Below are 20719 nucleotides of genomic sequence, written 5' to 3' on the forward strand. Positions count from 1 at the left end.
GTTCATAAAAACGACTCTAAGAGGTTATTACTAAAATACAAAACAAAACAAAGTCATTAAAAGTAAAACATACTTTTAATGACTTTGCCCTTGATGATTGAGTAAACCTACATGAAAGAACCTACATTGTGCTAAAAAAAATAGATAAATATCTTTCCTTTTCTTTAATTGACATATCATTATTATTTTTTGATAATTTTTACAAACAAGCTTAACGTTCTTTCTTTTTTTCTTTTAATTTAACTTCACGCTTTATCCCTAGCGGGGTAGCCAGAGAGAACAGAGCGCCAAACGCTACGGGGATTTGAATTCGTTCCTACTGGACTTTAGCCAATTAGGTAATTATCATAAATATACATTATTTACGGAGACCAATAGATAAAGCTTAAAAGGGAATTAAAATAAATAACACTCTAATATTTAATAAACATTTTATTTCAAGTACAAAAAAGGTAATTAAGTAAATTACAAACTATGTCACAAGCAGAAACGACAATCTCAAACACGTGAGTTTCATAACTAACAGATGTAGCAAAAGTTCTTATTTTCTTTTTAGAAATAAAGAACTAATATATTAATTACGTAGCATATTTAGAAATAAACACTCTACAGACTTAAGACTTAAATAAAAAGATTTTATTTGCAAGGTCATAAAAATATTGATATTTTAATTTATTATTTTTATACATCACAATTAAGCATGTGCTCATGTGAATATGCAAAATTATAATATTCTAAATAATTATTAGTTAACAGTTGCAATCCAGTCTTTGGTGAAATGGCACAAATATACAAAATCTATTTTGTGCCAAAAAATCATATAAAAATTAAAATAAACATATTTCCTATCTTTGCGTCGCGCAATCGAATAATAAGCTTGAATCAAGTAAATAGTCCAGAAATAAGAGTTTTTAGCTAAAACAATTTCAAATTATATGTAAGACCTATGAAAGGCCATACATAGAAATCGTTTTTTTTTTAATTGTTAACAATAGTAATAAACATAATTTCTTTTTTAATATGAAAGCTTAAAACTTTTATTTTACTTTTATTTTAATTAAAATATAGAACTTAAAATATAATGCATTGGAAAATACGTTCACATATTTTGTACATTATTAACAATAGCACAATATTTAAAAAAGGGATTATAATTAATATTTATTAAAACAATAATTGACATGATATTTTATATTAATTATTTTTATTATCTAAATTATTTTTAAAACTCTGTGAGAAAAAAAAATAATGATGAATTAAAAAAATATATGCAATCTGTATTTCAAATGTCTAATAAACAATTAAGAACTACATATACTGGGGATCATTCCTGGACTATTATCACTGAAGTGGACTATTCCACGTTATCACAGCCACTGTACAACATGGCGTCCGTTTGGACTAAACATTTCAACCTATCCATATTCCACAATAGCTTAAATATAAATTACTTAAAAATTATATTTTTTATTGCTTTACTTATTAAATTAAAGTGGAAGTAACTTTACACAAACCGTAGTTAATTATTATTAGACTACTAAGATAAAAATAAAAGCCTCATAACAAAATATTTGAAATAAAAATGACTTCTCATTTTCGTTTAAAATGCAAAATTATATTTCAAGTAAAATATGGATAAGTAAAAAAAAGCTAAAAACGTAGTTTTTAGAAACTTAAATAACTATACTTTCAAACACAATACTGAATCACTCACTCGATCTTAACAGTTACATTTACAGTATGTTTCACATTATTATTATTAACCTAAGTATCTACTAAGCGGCAGTTTATATTGTGTGAAAATTTTAGAAAATCTTTAATTAATATTTCGTATATAAAGAAATCGGGCAACTAAGAAAAGTTGACAAACACTAATAAAAGTGGAGAAACTTAAATTTACTCACTTTGTATAACAAATATTATTTTTTTTCTGTTATATACTAATAAATTACAAGTTTCTGAGTTTTCCTTTAGTTATAATATAAGTTCTCACTATTTATCAAATGAAAAAAATATATAAATTGAATGAGACTAGTCGATTCCAGAATTCGGCGAACGGAAAAAATGAGGAACGGAGTGTCTTAACACTATGTTAGATGCTTTAAACAAATGTTACAGCTATTTAAATGTGCCGCAGACAATATTAAAACTAATAGTAGCAAAAGAATAAATACTTAAATTAAATTACATCAGTCTATTTAGTGGAGTTGCCGCTACCGACTTTGTTTTTGATCCATTTGGTAGTGCGAGAGAGAATGTCGGGCCGCAGTGACGGATCTTGCCACGCTTCGAGATTTACTCTTTTGATTTCTTCACAGGATATAACGGGATTGCTGGAATGAAAAAAAATGTTAGATTTTAATTGTCTTACTTAACATCTACACTTAACTAGGTTCCCTTTGATTTTGCTGATGTTCATAAGAGGGATATAGTGTAAAGCAAAAAATTGACGCGTTTTTTATTTTGTTAATTTTTTCCTGCATAATAAGTTCGAGAAGTTCCGAAACTCCGATACATTTTCTATTTAATGCCAAAACTTCTTTTCGGTTTATAGATTCGGGGAAGTGAAAATAATTCGTTAAAGCGGTACTGAGCACAAGCATGCAATTGTAAAGCGCGACTATTGCAGGTTCCATTCCCACTCTCGGGAGAATGAAGTATTTAATATTTTCATTTACTCGCTCTGGCGCAAAGCGCGACGTTAAGTTCAGCCACTGAACAGGAAATGCTACGAATATAAGGGAACGGAAGTGTCTTGACAATAGGGTCCACTCTGAGTGAAGGTTGATGAAGTCAATTAATGCATTCAATTTAATTAACTTAATAATTGATTAAAAATAATAATTACCTTTCAGAAGGAGGTTGGAAAACATCTTTCTGTATAGCAATAATATCAGTATTTTCACAAAGCAATTGCGATAAGGAACTTCGTCTTATTTCAGCAAATTGTCTCTTACTGAAACCACCTGCTTCATCAGTGTGGGTGTAGAAATAACGATCACCTACGCGTGTCCGCCATAGTTGTTCTCCTAAAAACAAAAAATATATTATATATTTATTAGATCGTCAAGGCGTCAGTTTAAAAATCTCAAAGACTTTATACATTGCGCATACTTTATACATTTATATGTGTTGAGATATATATATAGCACAGACTATAAAATACCATGGAAATTTTAATAATAAAGTAGTCAAATTTGTATTTATAAACAAACCAAATCCTACGAATATTATAAAAGTGAAAATTTGTGAGGATGGATGTTTGTTTCATTTCTACGCAAAAACTAATAAAAAGTTTATGACATTTTACAGCAATATAGCTGTACGAGCAAGCGCGTACATGTAGCGTTTAGCTTGCATTTATTTTATATGACCTAAATTACTCAATACCAATATTTTAATTATAATACGTCAGTTCATCGCTTTCGGTCATTAAGAGTACCGCGCGTGGCTCAATACATTTTTGCATTTAATTCATTATATTTTTAGATGCATTAATATTATATATTTATCATAGAAAACTGTTTTATTTATAAACACTCGTACGGCATCCCGTACAATAGCTTATTAATCATAGATTAACAAATATTAAAGCCGCTTCTGAGTTTCTAGTACTTTATAAGCTTGAGCATTTTTATAAATATATTTTACAGGTTAATGAACGGGATCTCTGTGTTTATTTAAGTAAAATAAGTCAATAAGAAATATAAATATTGAAACAAATAACTTACGTATTAAACAAGTCGCAGTGGGACCGATTAAGGAGCCTTCAAGTGGCATTTCCGCCATTAAACCAACAACTAGGTCAATGTCACTAGGGTTTTCATATAATTCTTCAAGTTTCTCCACCGTCTGTAATAAAGTATTCAAATTACATTTCTTAATATTATTTTTAAATGTTAACAAAATCTTGTGACATCTCAAAGTCAAGTCAATTAATAGAAAAAAACATTAGCATTTTATTCAGACAAGGACATTGAACTTTAAAAGCAAAAAACCGGAAGTTCCTAATAATAATTTCGTATAACAGGAAACTATTTACATAACACATAATATTATTAAAAATATATATGAAATATATTTAATAAATATTAAAATAAAAAAAATATATATCACAAACTACAAAGATCAAACGAGATTTTATTTTTCGAAAATAAGTATATTTTAGGTCCCTGATTTTTCGAATAATTTATATTCTATCTATATTGTAGGGCAAAAGATATGAGACTGCTCCTACTATTAGCAATTTTCAAAACATTGTTTATTTTTTTCTTACTACATTGAGGAAATGAAAATAATCCATTCCTCGAGTGGAAATCGAACCCACGACCGTCGCGTTTACAGTCAGTACGACGGCCTCGAAAGTATAAATTAATTTCATTTAAAACGAAAACCAACCTGCACATGCATAACGTCGTTCAACTGTGCAAAAGTCGTCGGTAAAGGTAATCCACATATCGTTCTGTAATGCGCATATCCGGGCAAACCATGGTCGCGACCACGCTGTATATCTAACGCCACCACGTCCAGACCACCGAAATAATGGTGACGGAGCTGAAACGAAAAAAAAATGGTTATTAATGTCAAATATTAATCTAGATTTGAATAACCTTATACTAATGAATGAGGAAGAACGGAGTATAACGTTTCTAGTGTTCAATTCTTATACGAGGAATATAATTTCAATAATTAATTCTTGCACGTTAATTTCTATGAATATAATTTGGTTTGACAAATCCATATTATTTCATTATCCATACTTTAGTATTAAGTATAAATAGTTATAATAGTTCCTCATTCATTAGTATATACTAAAGTATGGATAATGAAATAATATGGATATGGATATGGGCAATCTTTTTTTTTATTTTAATTTTAACAAAGAAAAAAAAAACAAAATAAAAATAAATACAGTTCCAAATATATTATACTAAATTCTCAAATCTAAAACTCAAATAAATTATGAATGTAATTCATATTAAGAATTACTTTTAAAAACCAACACGAAGCTGAAATAAATTATGAATGTGATTCATAATATCACGTAACGTTGGCGTTTTTTTATGAATGTGTCACAAGAGTCAATTATCAACAAAAAGTTATACAAAGTATTGTTATTCACACGTGAACAACAAACTGCATGACTGCGGAATGGAACTGCGCAATTATAATATAAATATTTAATTAGTAAATATGTTCGTAAACAACATAATAAAGGGTAAACACTTTAATTATTTAATGTATTATTTTCATTTTCAGCTTCATCTATTACAAGATAGGCAGAGGAAATCTAGTGTTAAAACACTCCGCTCTCCACTTACAGCCGAATTTTTGAGGAATAGCATATTACCTCGGCACTAGAGCGAAGAATTAAAAATATTCATAAATAATATTAAACATAATTTATTACTTACATCGTCATCATAATTGAAGTCCAATCCTTGACTTTTCTGACTGACCATCCCTCGTAATATATTTTCCAGGCCTTTCTTCTCAGTTAATAATTCAGGTTTAAAATAATTTTGCCCCAACCTATGTGACGTCACGTTATTATTTTCATCGACCATTTCGATATCTTGATCTAATAAACTATTGACGAAATGGAAAGCGGCAGTCGCGAAAGAGTTGGATATAGTGGGATCGATATCCTGATTGTAACCAACGTCGTAGCTCTCATACAATTCGTCGAAAACTTTACCTAAAAACAATAAAAAAAAACTTGATTAATTAATTGATACCACAAGTAAATATTATTTTAACATATTTAAACAAAGTGAATACTTAATTTGTTAAAAAAAAGAATGAAATTCTTTATTTCGGATAGCAGAGTAAACGGAAAGTATAAAGATGCTTTTCATACAAATTGATAATTGGTGAAACTAAACGCCGCGCATGATATTTCAAAAGAAAGAAACATAAATAACCAATTTCCATTAGTGGGGATCGAACCCGCTAAATATTATATGAAAAACCAAATGTTCTAAAGAGAAAAAAAATTTCATTAAATGATTTGAATCAGTATCTATGAAAAGTATCAAATTATTGATATCGTCAAACGTAACTACATATAAAATGCATATGTCTATGCAAAACAATATTTGTACTATAATCTATAAAGCCACTTAAGACAGAGAATAATAACAATAGAAATATAATAGGTACATATTAGTCTACTTTACAATCACGCGGTATTTGAATAAGATCACGAGACGAATGCATGGAACTCAAAGTTCAAACCACTCTATGACACCATATAGCCTAGAATTCTAGATCATTAGTTTTTACGTTTAAACACTTTACATGGATCGTTTGCTATGTTTTCCGCAATATATTACAAAGAATGTGACGTAATATGTAGTTTTGGATTTTTATAGATTTCCCCCCTTAATAAATTATGTGTGAGTAATAATAAATGATTAAATATTTGATAATCCAATATGAATAAGAAAAACATGAAATATTACATGAATTCAGAAAGATATTAGACTCTTGCCAAGCAAGCCAAGTATTTTAATTTGGTTATAAGACGAATTATAACCAAATTAAAATATAACTACATATATTAACGTGTTTGGAACTTACCAGTTAATGCAGGCAGCCATTGTCTAAATGTAATATGCTGTAATTCAGCCACTACAATTCTTCTAGCTTCATGGTACAATTTATCCGAATTCCAGCTTGGATTCAGGGAAGCCAAGTTTCTGGCTATACGATTGTGTTCTCTAACCCATAAAGAATGGAGGCTAGTTAACCATGGATGCATGTTGGCACGAATATCACCTAAAATATATAGAATTGAATGTTATTTTTTTCATTACGTACTGTGTTATTTTTTAATATTTAGGAGACAAAAGCCGCATTTCACTACATTCTCTTTCTCAGCAAGGCAAAACGCAAGATATAGTTAAACTAATAGTAAATAAAGAAAACTTACCAGCATTGAAGCAAGTAGCCGAGTTGCTATCAACTAGGCACTTCTCAATAGGATTTATAGCTAAAGGTAAAAGTTCTTCATCATCAATCACTACAGTTTTAAGTAACCCGCCGGTCTTCTCACGCAAAGCTGCCGCTTCTCTACTATTTGAACCGTAGATATGAGAACCGTCTAGGAAATGGGTAGCTTGATTCATCTGTGGACAATAGACAAACGATATTTTAAAAACATTATTCAGGTTAAATATACATTTAATATATAGTTTTCTCACTATCTCTTTAATTTTTAGTAAAAGTATAATAAGGGTGGTCTGTGGAGAAATCCACGGTGTTAATTTGGCTAACCAAACCTACTTTTAATGTAAATATTTTTTTTCGAGCCGGAATCCCATAATTTTGCTTATAAAAAATGCAGAAATGATAAAATCTTCGAATTCTAAAATAACCTAAAAGTATTTTTGAGAGAAACATTGTGATCTTAAAAGTTATTATAGAAATATACAAAACAGTTTCCGCATCGTAAGATCAACTATTTTTTCATTTTTTTCTCTTAAGATCTGGAATGAATATGAATGAAGATTCCATATGGTAATGGAATATTTTCATGACATAAAAAGCCTGATAGCGATCACTATAATATCCCTTGATATGATAATAGAAATAAACATAAGATAAGCAACGAGTTTTTATGTAAGTATTTAATTTTATGACACAGTAAGTTACTCATACAATACGTATGAAGACATGTTGCTGGCTGCTGGCTGTGGAAACTAGTTTAAATAGATTTTATTTCGTAGGAATATATGAAAATTACACGAAAATTTATTTTTATTTTGCCGTGTCTATGAGACTCTAAGCACGGAATGAAGTCATAGGTTTTGTCCTTGTATGATCTTTACTTAGGCTGTCCAATGTCCATACAATGAAAACAACTTATTCCTAAGTATGACCACATAAAATTATAAAAACTATAGACACGTGTCTATATTAAATTCTATACAAGGTTGCTAAGGCTAAGGTCAAAAAACATGTGAAACGATGGCTAATAAAAAGAATTGACATAGGATAAAAATAGATATAGATATTATAAGTTTATTTATTTCTCTTTTGAGAAATAAATAAACTCTTTAACCACATATATGTATCAATCCATATTATTATAATATCATAAAATATATAGTAATTATAATGTTTCTTATTGAGAATAAATGTCTATAAACTGATATAGTTTACTGATTTAGACACATAGCAGATTAGGGGCAGAGAAAACCTGGGAACTTTGTGTTAAGACACTCCATACCCATTAAGATACTTCCGTTTCCCACTTTCCACCGAATTGTGGAGGCGTGTTGAATGGCGGAACTCAACGCTGCCCTTTGCTTTGTTACCAGAGCGATGAAATAAAAACATTAAATAAGAATCTTAAATGAGAATCGAATCTACAACCTCTCGCATTTACAGTCGCACGCTTGTCCACCTGGGCTTGGCCTCGTTATGCATTGTTTTCCATGAATTCGTTTACGTTTAAAATATCTTGTTACATGTTTTTCGTAAGCGATATACCGTATCGAGTTGCATCCGTAATACGCAGTAAGTAAATGGCAACATTTGCAAATATGATTTTTAAATATAAACAATAAATGCGATGAAAACATTACGTATTAATAGGTAAATAATTATATTTTTTTTTTCTTTTTTAGCTTCACGCTGTATCCCGCATGTAGAATTCGGCAAGCAGAGGGAGCCTAGTTAAGACACTCCGCTCTCCAGTTTCCGCAAAATCCCGGAGACATTGAGTGCATTGACACCAGAGCGATAAATATTAAACATGTCATTTCCTCGATCCTCGAGAGAATCGAACCGACGACCTCTCGCGTTTACAGTCACACACTTTTAAATAATTATTAGTACCTATATTGACAATTATTAATACAAATAGCAATTTTAAATTGAAATCATATATTTAAACAAACAATAATATCTACATAGTTTTCACAGCTAACGACTCGGTGTTAACCTTGTATCAGTTTACTCGCGTTGTTATTTGTTTGCGTATTCTATTCAATACAAGTAAATGTTATATAATGTAGATATATGAAATGTAATGTAAGTAAAATGGCGCAACACGACGAATGGTTGTGGGTTCGATCCCCATTCGAGGAAATGGCTTTTTTCCTTTAAATTTATATTTTCATTACTTCGTTCTAGTGTCGAGTTCTACCACTCAAAAAATGCCTCTAAAACTCGGCGGAAAACGTGAAAACGAGTGTTTCAACGCTAGGTTCCCTCTGCCTACCTTGCTGAGTGCGTGTTTCAGCGTGAAGCTGATTTATATATAACGTTGGAGCCAAACATAATAAATACAATATTAAAATAGTAAATTATATTATCACTTGCAAAACAAAACAATCATAATAAATTAAAAGGTTAAATAAACACATAGTATTTGATTGATGCCAATAACTCTCAATAACCATAAATATTAATTTGAAGCGCAAATCAATAAGTCGAATCTATTACATGTATTCAAATAACCTACCTCTAATATCAACGTGGACATTTTCATATAAAATATATAATTATTATACGAATAAATGTTGTATTTGCCTGTTATTTTAGCCTGTCTTTCAATGTTATTTAAAGTTTATAATATACTAGTGACCCTTGCCCGGCTTCGACCGCTTGACCTTATTGCTATACTATAGTCAAATTATTAAAAAAAAACTACGAGTATATATTTTTTTGCATAATCTGTAATTTTGATGTCCTTATTAGCTGTATTTACGGTAAAGTTTTATCTAAGCCCGTTCAGTAATTTTGGCATAAAATTGAAAATCAAACCCCAAAATTTTCATATTTATAATATTATTAGGATAATAAATAAGTTAGATAATATGGAACCGAGGACAACCAGTCTAATAATAAATACTCTATATTAATGGAAGAATAGAAAAGACGTGACAAATATGTAATCTCACATAAGCAGGAATATTGTTTACGAAAAATAATAATAATAAATAATAACATTTTCTCGTTACATGTGTCTTATCTTTCCTTACACATGCTTTGTTTTATGACAATAACAAGACAATCCTCGTCATAGCGTCGTAACGTTTTTTTATCTATCTATTATTGTAGTCTTTTGTTGTGATTGTTATCGTATATGTTAACCTTCATGTACTTCAGGCCAGTTATGGCGCAGGGGCACTAAGTGTGATTGTAAAATCAACTGGTTATGGGTTCGGTTCCCAGTCGACGAGATGAATTATTTATTTATTTAAATTTTTATTTCCATTTTTTCGCTCTGGTGTCGAGGCAAAACGCGGCGTTGAGTTCCTTCACTCAACAAGCAATGCCTTTAGAACTCGGCGGAAAGTGGAGAACGGAGTGTCTTAACACTAGGTTCCCTCTACCTACCCTTCTGTGTGCGTGATACAGCGTGAAGCTGATCGAATACTTACAAAAATAATGAAAAATAGTAAAAGCGAACTTTCTATAAAATATTAACATTTAAATGCCTCATACTGATACCAATAACAATAATAACGTTAAATTGAAATTTGTAGAAAATATTGTTATTATTTATGAACTTGAAATAGAAGACATAGCTTCAATTATTATTAGTAACGTTATATTTACATTTTATCAATACAAACAATAATTGTTTAGTTGAAATACACGTGACTGTATCTACAAAGTTCACGCTAGATATCTATGAATCTGTTGTTAGTGTTATAATAATCGATATTTTACATACATTCGATATTGAATCATCAATATAAGAAGAAGGAAACGATAAAATAAACACGTTATTATATATTTATCAATATAAATTGCGTACAGTTTTAATATGTAAATTATTTTGAAACATAGGAAGTGAATAGTTGGAAGCAAAAGGCAGGCTTTTATTTTATGAGAAACAACTCAGTTATTTTAGTAAAAACAATAAAATAATTTAAAGTTTTGTTATTACCTATTAAGTTTTATTTTACTTGTTTACTGTAATTCACTTGAAAAATAAATCAAGAATTACAAATGGCAATAAGCATTATAACTCCTTTATACGTTTTACAAGTGTTCATATCTCAAAACAGACAAGCAAAAAACATTATAATTGCTAAATTTCTCTCTTTACATAAGGTATTTATGGTAAATGCAGAAAATCTGTGGAAAAACCAAAAAGCTATAACAATTTTAAGCTCACCTGTTCAGCAGCTCCAAAAGTACAGTCGCCTCTATAAGTGGTAACTGAACGAGTATATTCCATACATGTCGCCTTATCACTGAATATCGGGTCCTTATCAGGTATGGAAATTGTCATACAACTTGGATGTAGGTAGCGTGGAGCCAGGTTAGAGCCAGAGTTGTCACAACAACGTATCGGTTGATTTGTGTGAACTAAAATAATTCATTTATTTAAGTGTTTTGTCGTTGATAGTACTGTTATAAAATTGATAACATTTTTTTGTTTATAATATTTAATGTTTATAAAATCTTATTTTACATATATTCTACTAACTAAAGTAAAAATATATTAAAGAAAATGATTAAAGAGCAAAAAGCTTACCATGAAGTTATTTAAGAATATTTTTCTTATTTATTTTTAAAAATATTAATTAAGTACATATTTATACTAACTCGTCTTACGAACGGGTGTATGAACTAAATCATGGTAAACGAACTGACTCCACACCGGCAAGGCGATAGTTCTCTTGTTTTCCGGCACATCCAAATTATTGCCGAAGACTAAGCTTACTTGTCTCGCTGAAGGTAAGTCCTTGTGACTCACGGCGCGACGAGGCTAAAATGCCATTTTTATTTTATTTATAGAACATCTATGATTATTATTTTCCTATATTTATTAATAATAAATAAAAATCGTGACAATAATTTTGCAGAGATATTGTGAGGGCAGAGAACAATAGAAATGCAACAGCAATCTCTTAAAAAAATGGAATTAACAAAACAAGTAAACAAGTTTTTAGATAAAATGTGAAATTAGTAATTTAAATTAAATTAATTTCTATATAAAGCGGAAAGTGCAAGGTAGATTAATATAATTAAATTTTATTTTCTTATTTCATTTTTTTTATTACTTTACCTCCAATGTTATTACTGAGCTCTGCAATTTTATAACTATAGAAACTAACATTAAAACTCAGAAAGAACAATGCACCAATTATATTAATAAAATAATTAATTATTTTTAAAATTAATATTAATAATTAAACATTTTTACTTACTTCTTCAATGCCATCATGATATCTGGGGTGCAACAGCCGCTTATAACCAGTAAGAGTCTGACCCCAGGAGGATCGTACCGGATTATTACAAGAACCATCAAAAGTTCGATACTTAGACGACATTTTGTTTGTACGACAAGTAAATCTCTCCAATTGTGCGCATTCTGGGCCATATTCACTTTCTCGCAAGTTTAATGTGCTTATAAAACTCGCACATTCGTCCGTCGCAAGCCCGTATCTAAATGAAACATGGATTTCGATAACTTTTGTGCCAATATTTATACAAATTAAATAAATATTGTTATTAACAATTAGTCTAGTCAGTATTTTTTTATTATTTTTAACTTGATGACAAAAAAATAAGAGAACCAGTAAAAGAACCAATAGTAAAAAAACAACCAATAAGAATACACTGTTGAGCACAGTTGATAAATTAAAAATATTTCAAAACAAAAAACACAAACCTTGTGCATCGTGACCAGACTAGATTTTGCGAGGCTTTAGTAATCGTCATCGATGACTTCTCATATTTCATCGCATCATTTGATGGGCACCCAAGTATCGCTAAACCTTGGGCCGTAGAACCAGGGTTAGGTTTTATTCCAGAAATTTCCAAATTTTCTTCCAAGCGCTCAAGCATATTTACCGTCATTTTACTTATGCCGAGTGATCTGTTGGTATGTTGTGCTGTTATAGGAGGTAGTTTTTTCAGCATCTCTGCACTTGGAAACGGGAAATCGTACATGGGTGGTGGATGGATAATATCTGTAAAAAAATCTCTGCTTAATATCTATATGAATTTACTTGAAGCAGCAGCAGAAGTTGAAGACAATGTTTTATGCATACCTGTAGTTAGTATAAGGTTCAATGGATATGGAGCGACGTGAGTTCCAAATGTCACTCCAGCCCACAAAACTACTCCCAGTAGTACCATCTTCGTCATTTCTTCCAGAATACTAGAAACAAAATTGTTATTTAGAACTACGAACTGATAGAGTACAATTTTTAATAACCGTTTAAGGAAACTCACATTCGACGAATTTTAATGAACAACATTCGTTAGTTTAGTATTAAGAATGAAAACTAACTGATGAACAACTCTGGCAACAAAGAGTTTATATGAAGATCAACATTACTTGGGGCTATCTATTGGGACCTCTGATATCGTGACCTCAAGATTGTAGGGCATTTCGTCATGATTACATCGTGCCGGTTCTTGGACTTGTGAGACGAGCCCCCGGATGTGATTGGAAAGAGACAAAACAACAACACGTTTACTAGGAATTTAATATACTCGTATTTATGTAGATTTTTAGAGCGATCAATAACAGTCAACAGATAAGCAATCTTTTAATTATTACGTTTTGATTCCTTTTGACCAGTCATTAGTCCATTTCTTGCTGGATCATTGATCTCTAATGTTTCAATGGTACGCTATATTTGTATAAACGGACTCGCGACTTCGCCCGCTTGAACTACATAATTATTAATTCACTAATCTGCATTACTTACATTTTGTTTGTCGTGCGATTCTTTTTAGAAAAAGATATGAAAGCAGATTAGTATATTAATAGTTATTTAATTCAAGCTGGCTAAGCCCCGAAAGATTGCTATTCTGCAATATTTACATTTTCTTCTTAACAGTAAGTAAGGGAGGAAACGTCAATAATACCTAATCTTTATACGTAAACTAAGCATAGTTTGAAATAAGGTTATTGTTTTTTTTTGTATTACAAAAAAAAAGATAAATTCAAGCATAATTCAAAGAATCTTGTGTAACAAAGATAAAAATTATGACGTAAATTTCTGTAAGCAAAAACAAACAACAATATAAAAAGGATAAAATAAACAAAGCGTTATTTTAAATTGTTTTTATATTTAAACACTGTAAACCATAAGCGTATCTAGGAACATTGTAACTGGACTTTAGCTTTGATTTTGCCGTGTAAAGGTTCTTTTTAATTTTTTCAGGTTTTTTTCAGCTCCATACACAATTAAAGTAGACAGGGGAAACCTAGTGTTAAGACACTCTGTTCCTCATTTAATTAAAGTTTAATTTTTTTGTTATCAAATTTTCTAGGGTGGGCACAAGACTGTCCTGGGGTGGACACGGACCACCCGGCCGCCCCGTCTCCTACGCCTGTGATTGTAACAGCTGAATCAGTCATTTTGTTTCTTTACAAAATATAAATATTTACTTTATAATATAATCGGAATCGGAATATATAATCGGAAATCGAGTCAAAGAAAAAGAGAGAAAAAATCCTGAAAACAAATTTGCGTAGACATCTACAGCTAACTTTAGGCTGGCCAAAACTTCTTGACCATCCTGTATTGTCTTCTAAAAAAATGTCTTCTAACTTATGCTAATTCCGAGTTTATAATCTTTACTAGTCCAAAAGAATTAGAAAGCTAATTAGCGAAATCTTGCTCTTTAAATGCATACAAATGTGAGAAACCGGTATATTAACATAAAAGTAATACATATTACTTCGATCTTGATGATATTGAAAACATATTTTAATTTCTTTTGTATTTTAGGTTTTCTACGGTATTTATTATTTTACCTCTGATTAATTTTTTGCGCATTTAATGCTAGCTTGACTAACAAAATACTTAGCAAATTAAATAACAAAGGTCCTGACGGTATGTTTAAGTTTTCCATATTATATTAATATTTCATATTATTATATTAATATTAATTTATTAGTTTAACTAAACAAACTTATTGTATACAAACAACCTAACTTGATATTCAAAGCCAAGCTTTAACTTACGTGGAATGTTCTCCACAACCCTCGCATTCCGACTTCCTTCTAGAACATTTCTCTGGTGACCGATCCTTAGCAGTGGCATCGGCGTTCAACATCGACTTTCCTTCGATGATCCGTTTAAACAACATAATAGCAGAAGCAGTATTTGTTGTTTACGACAATCTCTTTTGTGGCGAATGTTTGGTTTGTATAGAATAGCTGCAGGTGACACTTCCCCGAAGGAACGCTGTTCCATTAGATTGGCAGAGGAGCCAATTCCACTTCAGCCGCCAAAACAGCACTGAACTGGATGTTATGGTGAGTGCGGACTGCTGTTCTACAATTGTGAACGAATGCGCAACATACCCCCTCCGCGCCCCGCTTAATAACTACCGTCACAGCCTATGAATATGAGTAGATTTATTTCGTTTTGAAGCTAAATAGAATAAGGTGTTTGTAGTTATTTAATTTTTAAATATATATAATTACAATAAAAATATTTGTATTTGCTTACTAATTCAAATAAAAACAATTTGCTATGTAAATTTAAGAAAAAAAAATCAATTTTATTGGATATACTGATATTTTTACTCTAGATTAACATTCACCGTATGAGCCTTTTTTACTGTTCAATTAGTAAAGAACTGGAAACTATCAACCAGTGATCGATTTCTATGATAATTACACGATTTTCGTAAACTATAATTTTCAAGTATCAATATAAGAAGTACGAAAAAAATAAATGTTTAATTTATATCATTTTAAGATATAATCGTACATGATACTATAAGTAAAAAAGTATAAATTTAGCTTTTTCCAAATTCGTATCGCAATCACATCACCTAATAGAAACATACATCATAATATATTTCTAAAAAAAAAGCGATACCACGGCACAAAGCATATAACAAAAATATAAGAACAGCTACGAAGGCTCTAAAGCACGTGGACCGCGCATGAACAGTGCATGGCCGGCGGCAGGGCGGGGCGGGGTGGGGCGGGGTGAGAGGTGCACCCCCTCTCTCGCCCTCATCACGCGCAACACGCGTGCCCATGCCGGTTTGACGCCATCGCCCATTGCCATTCGTCGACAAAACCATTGCAATTTGCAATTAATTAATGTTTATGTTTATGCGAATTGCAACGAATTAACGAGAACTTTTCATTTGTAATCGTTGTAAGGCTGCCTGGTATTTCGTTTTTTTTTTTCAGTTTCACGCTCTATCCCGCATGTGGCAGGGCAGGCAAAGGGAGCTAAGTGTAAAGACGCTCCGCTCCTTACTTTCTATCAATTCTAGAGGTTTTGTTTGCCTCGAGGGCGAAGGCGAAGAAATTTTCATTTCCTCAAATGGGAATCGCACCTACAACCTGTCGCGTTCAGTCACACTTCATGCCACTGCGCCACGACTGGCCTCAAGCTAGTATTTTTACTTATATTTACTACTTTTGATATTGTGTAAATACTGTATCGATAAATTATATATAATACAAGCTTACAATAAAATAAAGAAATAAATTTATGTTAAGTATATGTTAACCTACAATTAAAAATGTATATGAATAAGCGGTAAGCTGTTTTGTAAAGAGAAAGGTCAAGGTAGAAAGTATCTGATTTGTGTATCTTTTCAAGCCACGAATAAATTTAAATATAAAACCAGAAAGACAAATCTTATGTTAGTATTCTGTTAAAATACGTATTTTAGTAAAATTACAATTTACCTTTACTGTAATAAACTACTTTCTTAGTACCATAATGGCATAAGTAAATAATTAATTTTACTTACTTAGGTAAAACTTATCGCTTTCTACTGAGAAAGCGACAATATGTAGAATATTTTTATTGCTATATTTGTCCCTGGAGCTAGACCTCCTATATTACCTACCTATGTTATAAATATATGCGGTATATTATATTATATGCAAAACAATATATAATTTAAACAATATTATTACGTAAACTTTTGTCACACACGTGTCTGCGTGTGGTGGACCGTAGAAAGTGCATTAAAATGCACAAAGGCTAACCTAACCTTTTTAACCATTTCTTTAAATAATAATCAAATTCATAAAATTTTCTACATCTTATAAGACTATATTATAGTCTTCTGGGGAGGGCACGGACTACCCGGCCCGCTTACCTCTCTGTAAGAGGCTATTGTCGAGGCATATCCATGGACGTAGGGAGGAACACATAAAATTAATACATGCGGCCAGTCGTGGCGCAGGGGCAACGTGGGTTGGATTGCCATTTTTATTTCTTCGCTCTAGAAATGACCTATGAGCGCGGCGATAGATCGAGACTCTCAACACGCAATGCTTCTATAAATCAGCGGCATGTGGGGATCAGAAGTGTCTTAATGGGAACAGAGTGTGTTAACAATAGGTTTCCAGGTCCCCTCTGTCTACCCTACCCTGCTATATGCGGGGTACAGCGTGAAGCTAAAAAAAACAATATAAACAAAACAAAAATGTTCCCATTTTTTCTACAACATAGTTACTATAAATACTATCATAAAAATAAATACAGAAAAGTTAATAACAATACATATTATGATATTCGTATTTCAATAAGATAATATAAAATAATGACTTTATTTTATTTTATACATGGCAACATTAATCAATATATATTCAGATAATAGATTTAGATTAGACGTTGTCAAAAAAAGAAATAAACCAATGTAGTTTACTATCTGAATTGATCCAATTTGTTACTGTCCTAGAATTTGGTGTTTTACGAATTTAATATACAAAAATAATAATTATGGCGTCTCATTTAAGTACAAAAGATCGCTTGCTATCGATAATTGATGACATGGAACTAATAGCAAAGTATGTTTTCCTATGTTATCTTGTAAACCTATGATTCCTTGAAATTTTTTTACATAATAATGTTTACTATTATTTTAGAGAAATAATAGAAGTATCTATAGCTCCAAAATCACAAAAGCTATCAGCAGCTGACCACGCACAGTTAACAGATTTGTTATTAGCCAAAGATGCCGAGTTGAAGAAAACTTTAGAATTAGCCGATGAACAGGCAAAAATACAACAAAAGATGAATGAATTAAAAGCTGAAGTTGATAACAAGGTACTTTGTAGCAATTGTTAGTATAAGATAGTCAATATTTGATTTTTTGCCAAATTCATAAAGACACAGAATATTTTCTTTCTAGGACCAAGACATTCACCACCTACAAAGGCAGTTGAAAGATGCTGAGCAAATCTTAGCAACGTCTTTATATCAGGCGAGACAAAAGCTTGCTTCTATAGTTAAGTCAAGAAAGAGACCAGTTCCTTCGGAAGAGCTTATTAAATTTGCACACAGGTAAATTGTTGTGGTTATTCAATTCATATTATAATACTAAAATATAACTAAATTTCTAAATTATTTTCCCATGTATAGAAATGCATATATGTGATGTTCTTACCTTTTAAATGAATAAAACTTTTATTATAGAATAAGTGCATCAAATGCAGTCAGTGCACCACTATCTTGGCAGCCTGGAGATCCGAGACGCCCATATCCTACTGACTTGGAAATGAGACTTGGAATGCTTGGAAGATTATGTGATCTGCCTCTTAATGGGCATACTCCCTCCACATTGAATGACTTACATCGAATAACCACAGGCGGAGGTAATAATACATTATTAGTAAATAAAATTCTTTTGTTTTCCTTTAATTATGTTTATCTAAATGATAATTTCCTTATAGTCACTGTTTTAAATACAAATGTTCTCGATAATATTGATAGTTTTAGAAGGTATGTTATAAATGAGATCATTTTAGTTAAATTTATTATGGCAATTATGTCACATTACCAGTCTGCTATTTATGAAAAATTAAATTAATAATAAAGTTACAATGATTTAAAATGGAAAATGTTTAACAATAATTTATTATTTATTTTATTAATCATAATGAATATCTAAATAGTTGTAAAGTTGTAAAATAATGTATTTAGTTCCTCACACCTATAAATGTACACATGCATGCGTGGCAATGAATTCCGCCACTCAACACACATTGCCTCCAGAATTCGGCAGCAAGTGAGGAACAGTGTCTTGAGACTAGGTTCCCTTTGCCTACTCTGATATGTGCCTGGTACATATATACAGGGTGGAAGAGGCAGCGCTTCTTTAACTGAAACTGCATATAGGGTAAAATATTTCAATCCCAGAGCTAAAAAAATTAATCAAGGTACCTCAACTGTTTGGACGTAGGATTTTTTTTTCATTTCACGATTTTTATCCATACCTGTATTTCGTGTGACACACATAAATGTACGACGTTGCCGCTTTGACATGTAAGTGTGTGCGTGCCTATGTTATACATTACAAATGGCGTTTTATTTTAAAACGATAATTTTATTATTTATTTTGTTTGAAAAAATAACTTTTTCATTTTTGGGAATTATTTTTTTTCTGAATTATATTAGGCTTTTATAGAGTAGTTAAAACTGTGGTTTCATTTAAAGTGGTGCTGACAATTCCACCCTGTATATACACATACACTATACACATATAGTACAGCATGAAATAAAAAAAATGATATAGTTTTATTAATATTTTAATTTACATATATTTCTAGTTCCAGCATCTACTCCAAATCAGTTTACATGGCATCCATCAGGTGAACTCCACATGTCGGTTGGTGGAGGTAACTCTGTCCAAATAGATGGCCGTGGCAAGGACGCACCCACGCAAGAGGATGTAGAAGTTATGTCCACTGACTCTAGTTCAAGTTCAAGCAGTGATTCACAATAACTTGTGTTGTGGTTAGAAGTGCAATTATATGTACTGATCATGCGAGAGTGTAGTGATTGTTTTTAATGGATAGGTGAATATCTATATTGGAATTTAAATAGTGTGTACAAGACTTTAATTGTTTTAAATATTTATAACATGGTCTTAAATATAAGTCTAATGTTTTAAGCATTTTATATAGCCTCTTTATGTCATAGTGCTGTATTGATTTATGTTAAATAAAAATAAAATTAAAGCATAGCCCAATAGTTGTGGATTTGATCCTCATTCAGGGGAATGATTTAAACTATTTTCGTTTCTCTGGTAGGCAATGGACAGCATTGAGTTTATCCGCTTAATAAATTTTTATATATGTAATGTAGTGTTGATGGACAGCAATTGGACCGAATCACTCAATAATAGTTCCCTACATGTAACGTTAATAAAACTCTGAGTTCACAATAAGTATTGTATTAGCTAGGTAGCCTAACATGAACTAGACTTGTCATATATAATTCCAGCTTACCCACTTGAATTAATTTTATTATTTAACAAAATTATTTTCTAAATTTTAATCTACATAACAATCTTTGACAATTCATTAATTTATATAACTTTATATGTGACAATAACCAATGTACAAAAAAGGCTGAAAGTGGGATATTATTATTGTATTGTAAGTATTTTATGAGTCACAGTAGGACTATAGAATGTGAAGCTGAATAATTTACTATACTAAATATTAATATTGAATTTAATACGTTGTAAACATTGGAAATTTGATCTGGCATCAATTATTCTAAGAAACATTACTCGTTAAAATGACTGTACACAATAAAAACCATTTAAAATTTACATAAACCTAAGCAATTCTGTATGAGTAATACTAGAAACTGTTTTAAAACCTTTATAATTAATATATAACAGTATTTAGGTTTTAATATAAATGAATTTATAAAATTACGTTTTGTTTTTATTTACCAGATACCCATATTTTCTTTCGTATTCATAAGAATTTAATTTTAAGTTTGTCGCATGATGA

General features: G+C 30.8%; 2 protein-coding genes across 3 annotated transcripts; one reads left to right on the forward strand and one right to left on the reverse strand.

The window, feature by feature from the left end:
- Positions 1 to 417: 417 nt before the first annotated feature.
- Positions 418 to 15280, reverse strand: LOC146539948 (salivary peroxidase/catechol oxidase-like). 2 transcript variants are annotated; one of them, XM_085207906.1, is made up of 13 exons: positions 14954 to 15280; positions 13023 to 13132; positions 12641 to 12941; positions 12177 to 12414; positions 11572 to 11734; positions 11138 to 11331; positions 6935 to 7130; positions 6583 to 6780; positions 5415 to 5698; positions 4399 to 4554; positions 3732 to 3852; positions 2849 to 3029; positions 418 to 2333 (listed from the first exon to the last, which is right to left on the reverse strand). In XM_085207906.1, the coding sequence occupies exons 1-13, from the start codon at positions 15076 to 15078 to the stop codon at positions 2195 to 2197; spliced, it is 2406 nt and encodes an 801-aa protein (XP_085064032.1). In that variant the 5' UTR covers positions 15079 to 15280; the 3' UTR covers positions 418 to 2194. The 2 variants fall into 2 exon arrangements, with proteins under 2 accessions (XP_085064032.1, XP_085064033.1); XM_085207907.1 differs by lacking the exon at positions 14954 to 15280 and adding an exon at positions 13207 to 13241.
- A 2300-nt stretch (positions 15281 to 17580) lies between these two features.
- MED4 (mediator complex subunit 4) lies at positions 17581 to 20640 on the forward strand. The gene is made up of 5 exons (XM_085207891.1): positions 17581 to 17761; positions 17840 to 18020; positions 18106 to 18257; positions 18390 to 18568; positions 19523 to 20640. Exons 1-5 carry the CDS (start codon positions 17694 to 17696, stop codon positions 19696 to 19698), a joined length of 756 nt encoding a protein of 251 aa, XP_085064017.1. The 5' UTR covers positions 17581 to 17693; the 3' UTR covers positions 19699 to 20640.
- Positions 20641 to 20719: the final 79 nt, after the last annotated feature.

The sequence above is a fragment of the Heliconius melpomene genome, chromosome 3 (assembly GCF_056956725.1).
Source record: "Heliconius melpomene rosina isolate 202511_hmr_F chromosome 3, ASM5695672v1, whole genome shotgun sequence".
In the NCBI taxonomy this organism is placed as follows: Eukaryota; Metazoa; Arthropoda; class Insecta; order Lepidoptera; family Nymphalidae; genus Heliconius; species Heliconius melpomene.

Coding starts and splice junctions, on each gene's coding strand:
- MED4 (XM_085207891.1), top strand. CDS start 17,694: ATGGCGTCTCATTTAAGTACAAAAGATCGCTTGCTATCGATAATTGAT. Junction 17,762..17,839: donor GACATGGAACTAATAGCAAA/GTATGTTTTCCT, acceptor CTATTATTTTAG/AGAAATAATAGAAGTATCTA. Junction 18,021..18,105: donor AAGCTGAAGTTGATAACAAG/GTACTTTGTAGC, acceptor TTTTCTTTCTAG/GACCAAGACATTCACCACCT.
- LOC146539948 (XM_085207906.1), bottom strand. CDS start 15,078: ATGTTGTTTAAACGGATCATCGAAGGAAAGTCGATGTTGAACGCCGAT. Junction 12,415..12,640: donor GTCTGGTCACGATGCACAAG/GTTTGTGTTTTT, acceptor TGTTTCATTTAG/ATACGGGCTTGCGACGGACG. Junction 7,131..11,137: donor CTTTTGGAGCTGCTGAACAG/GTGAGCTTAAAA, acceptor TATTGTCCACAG/ATGAATCAAGCTACCCATTT.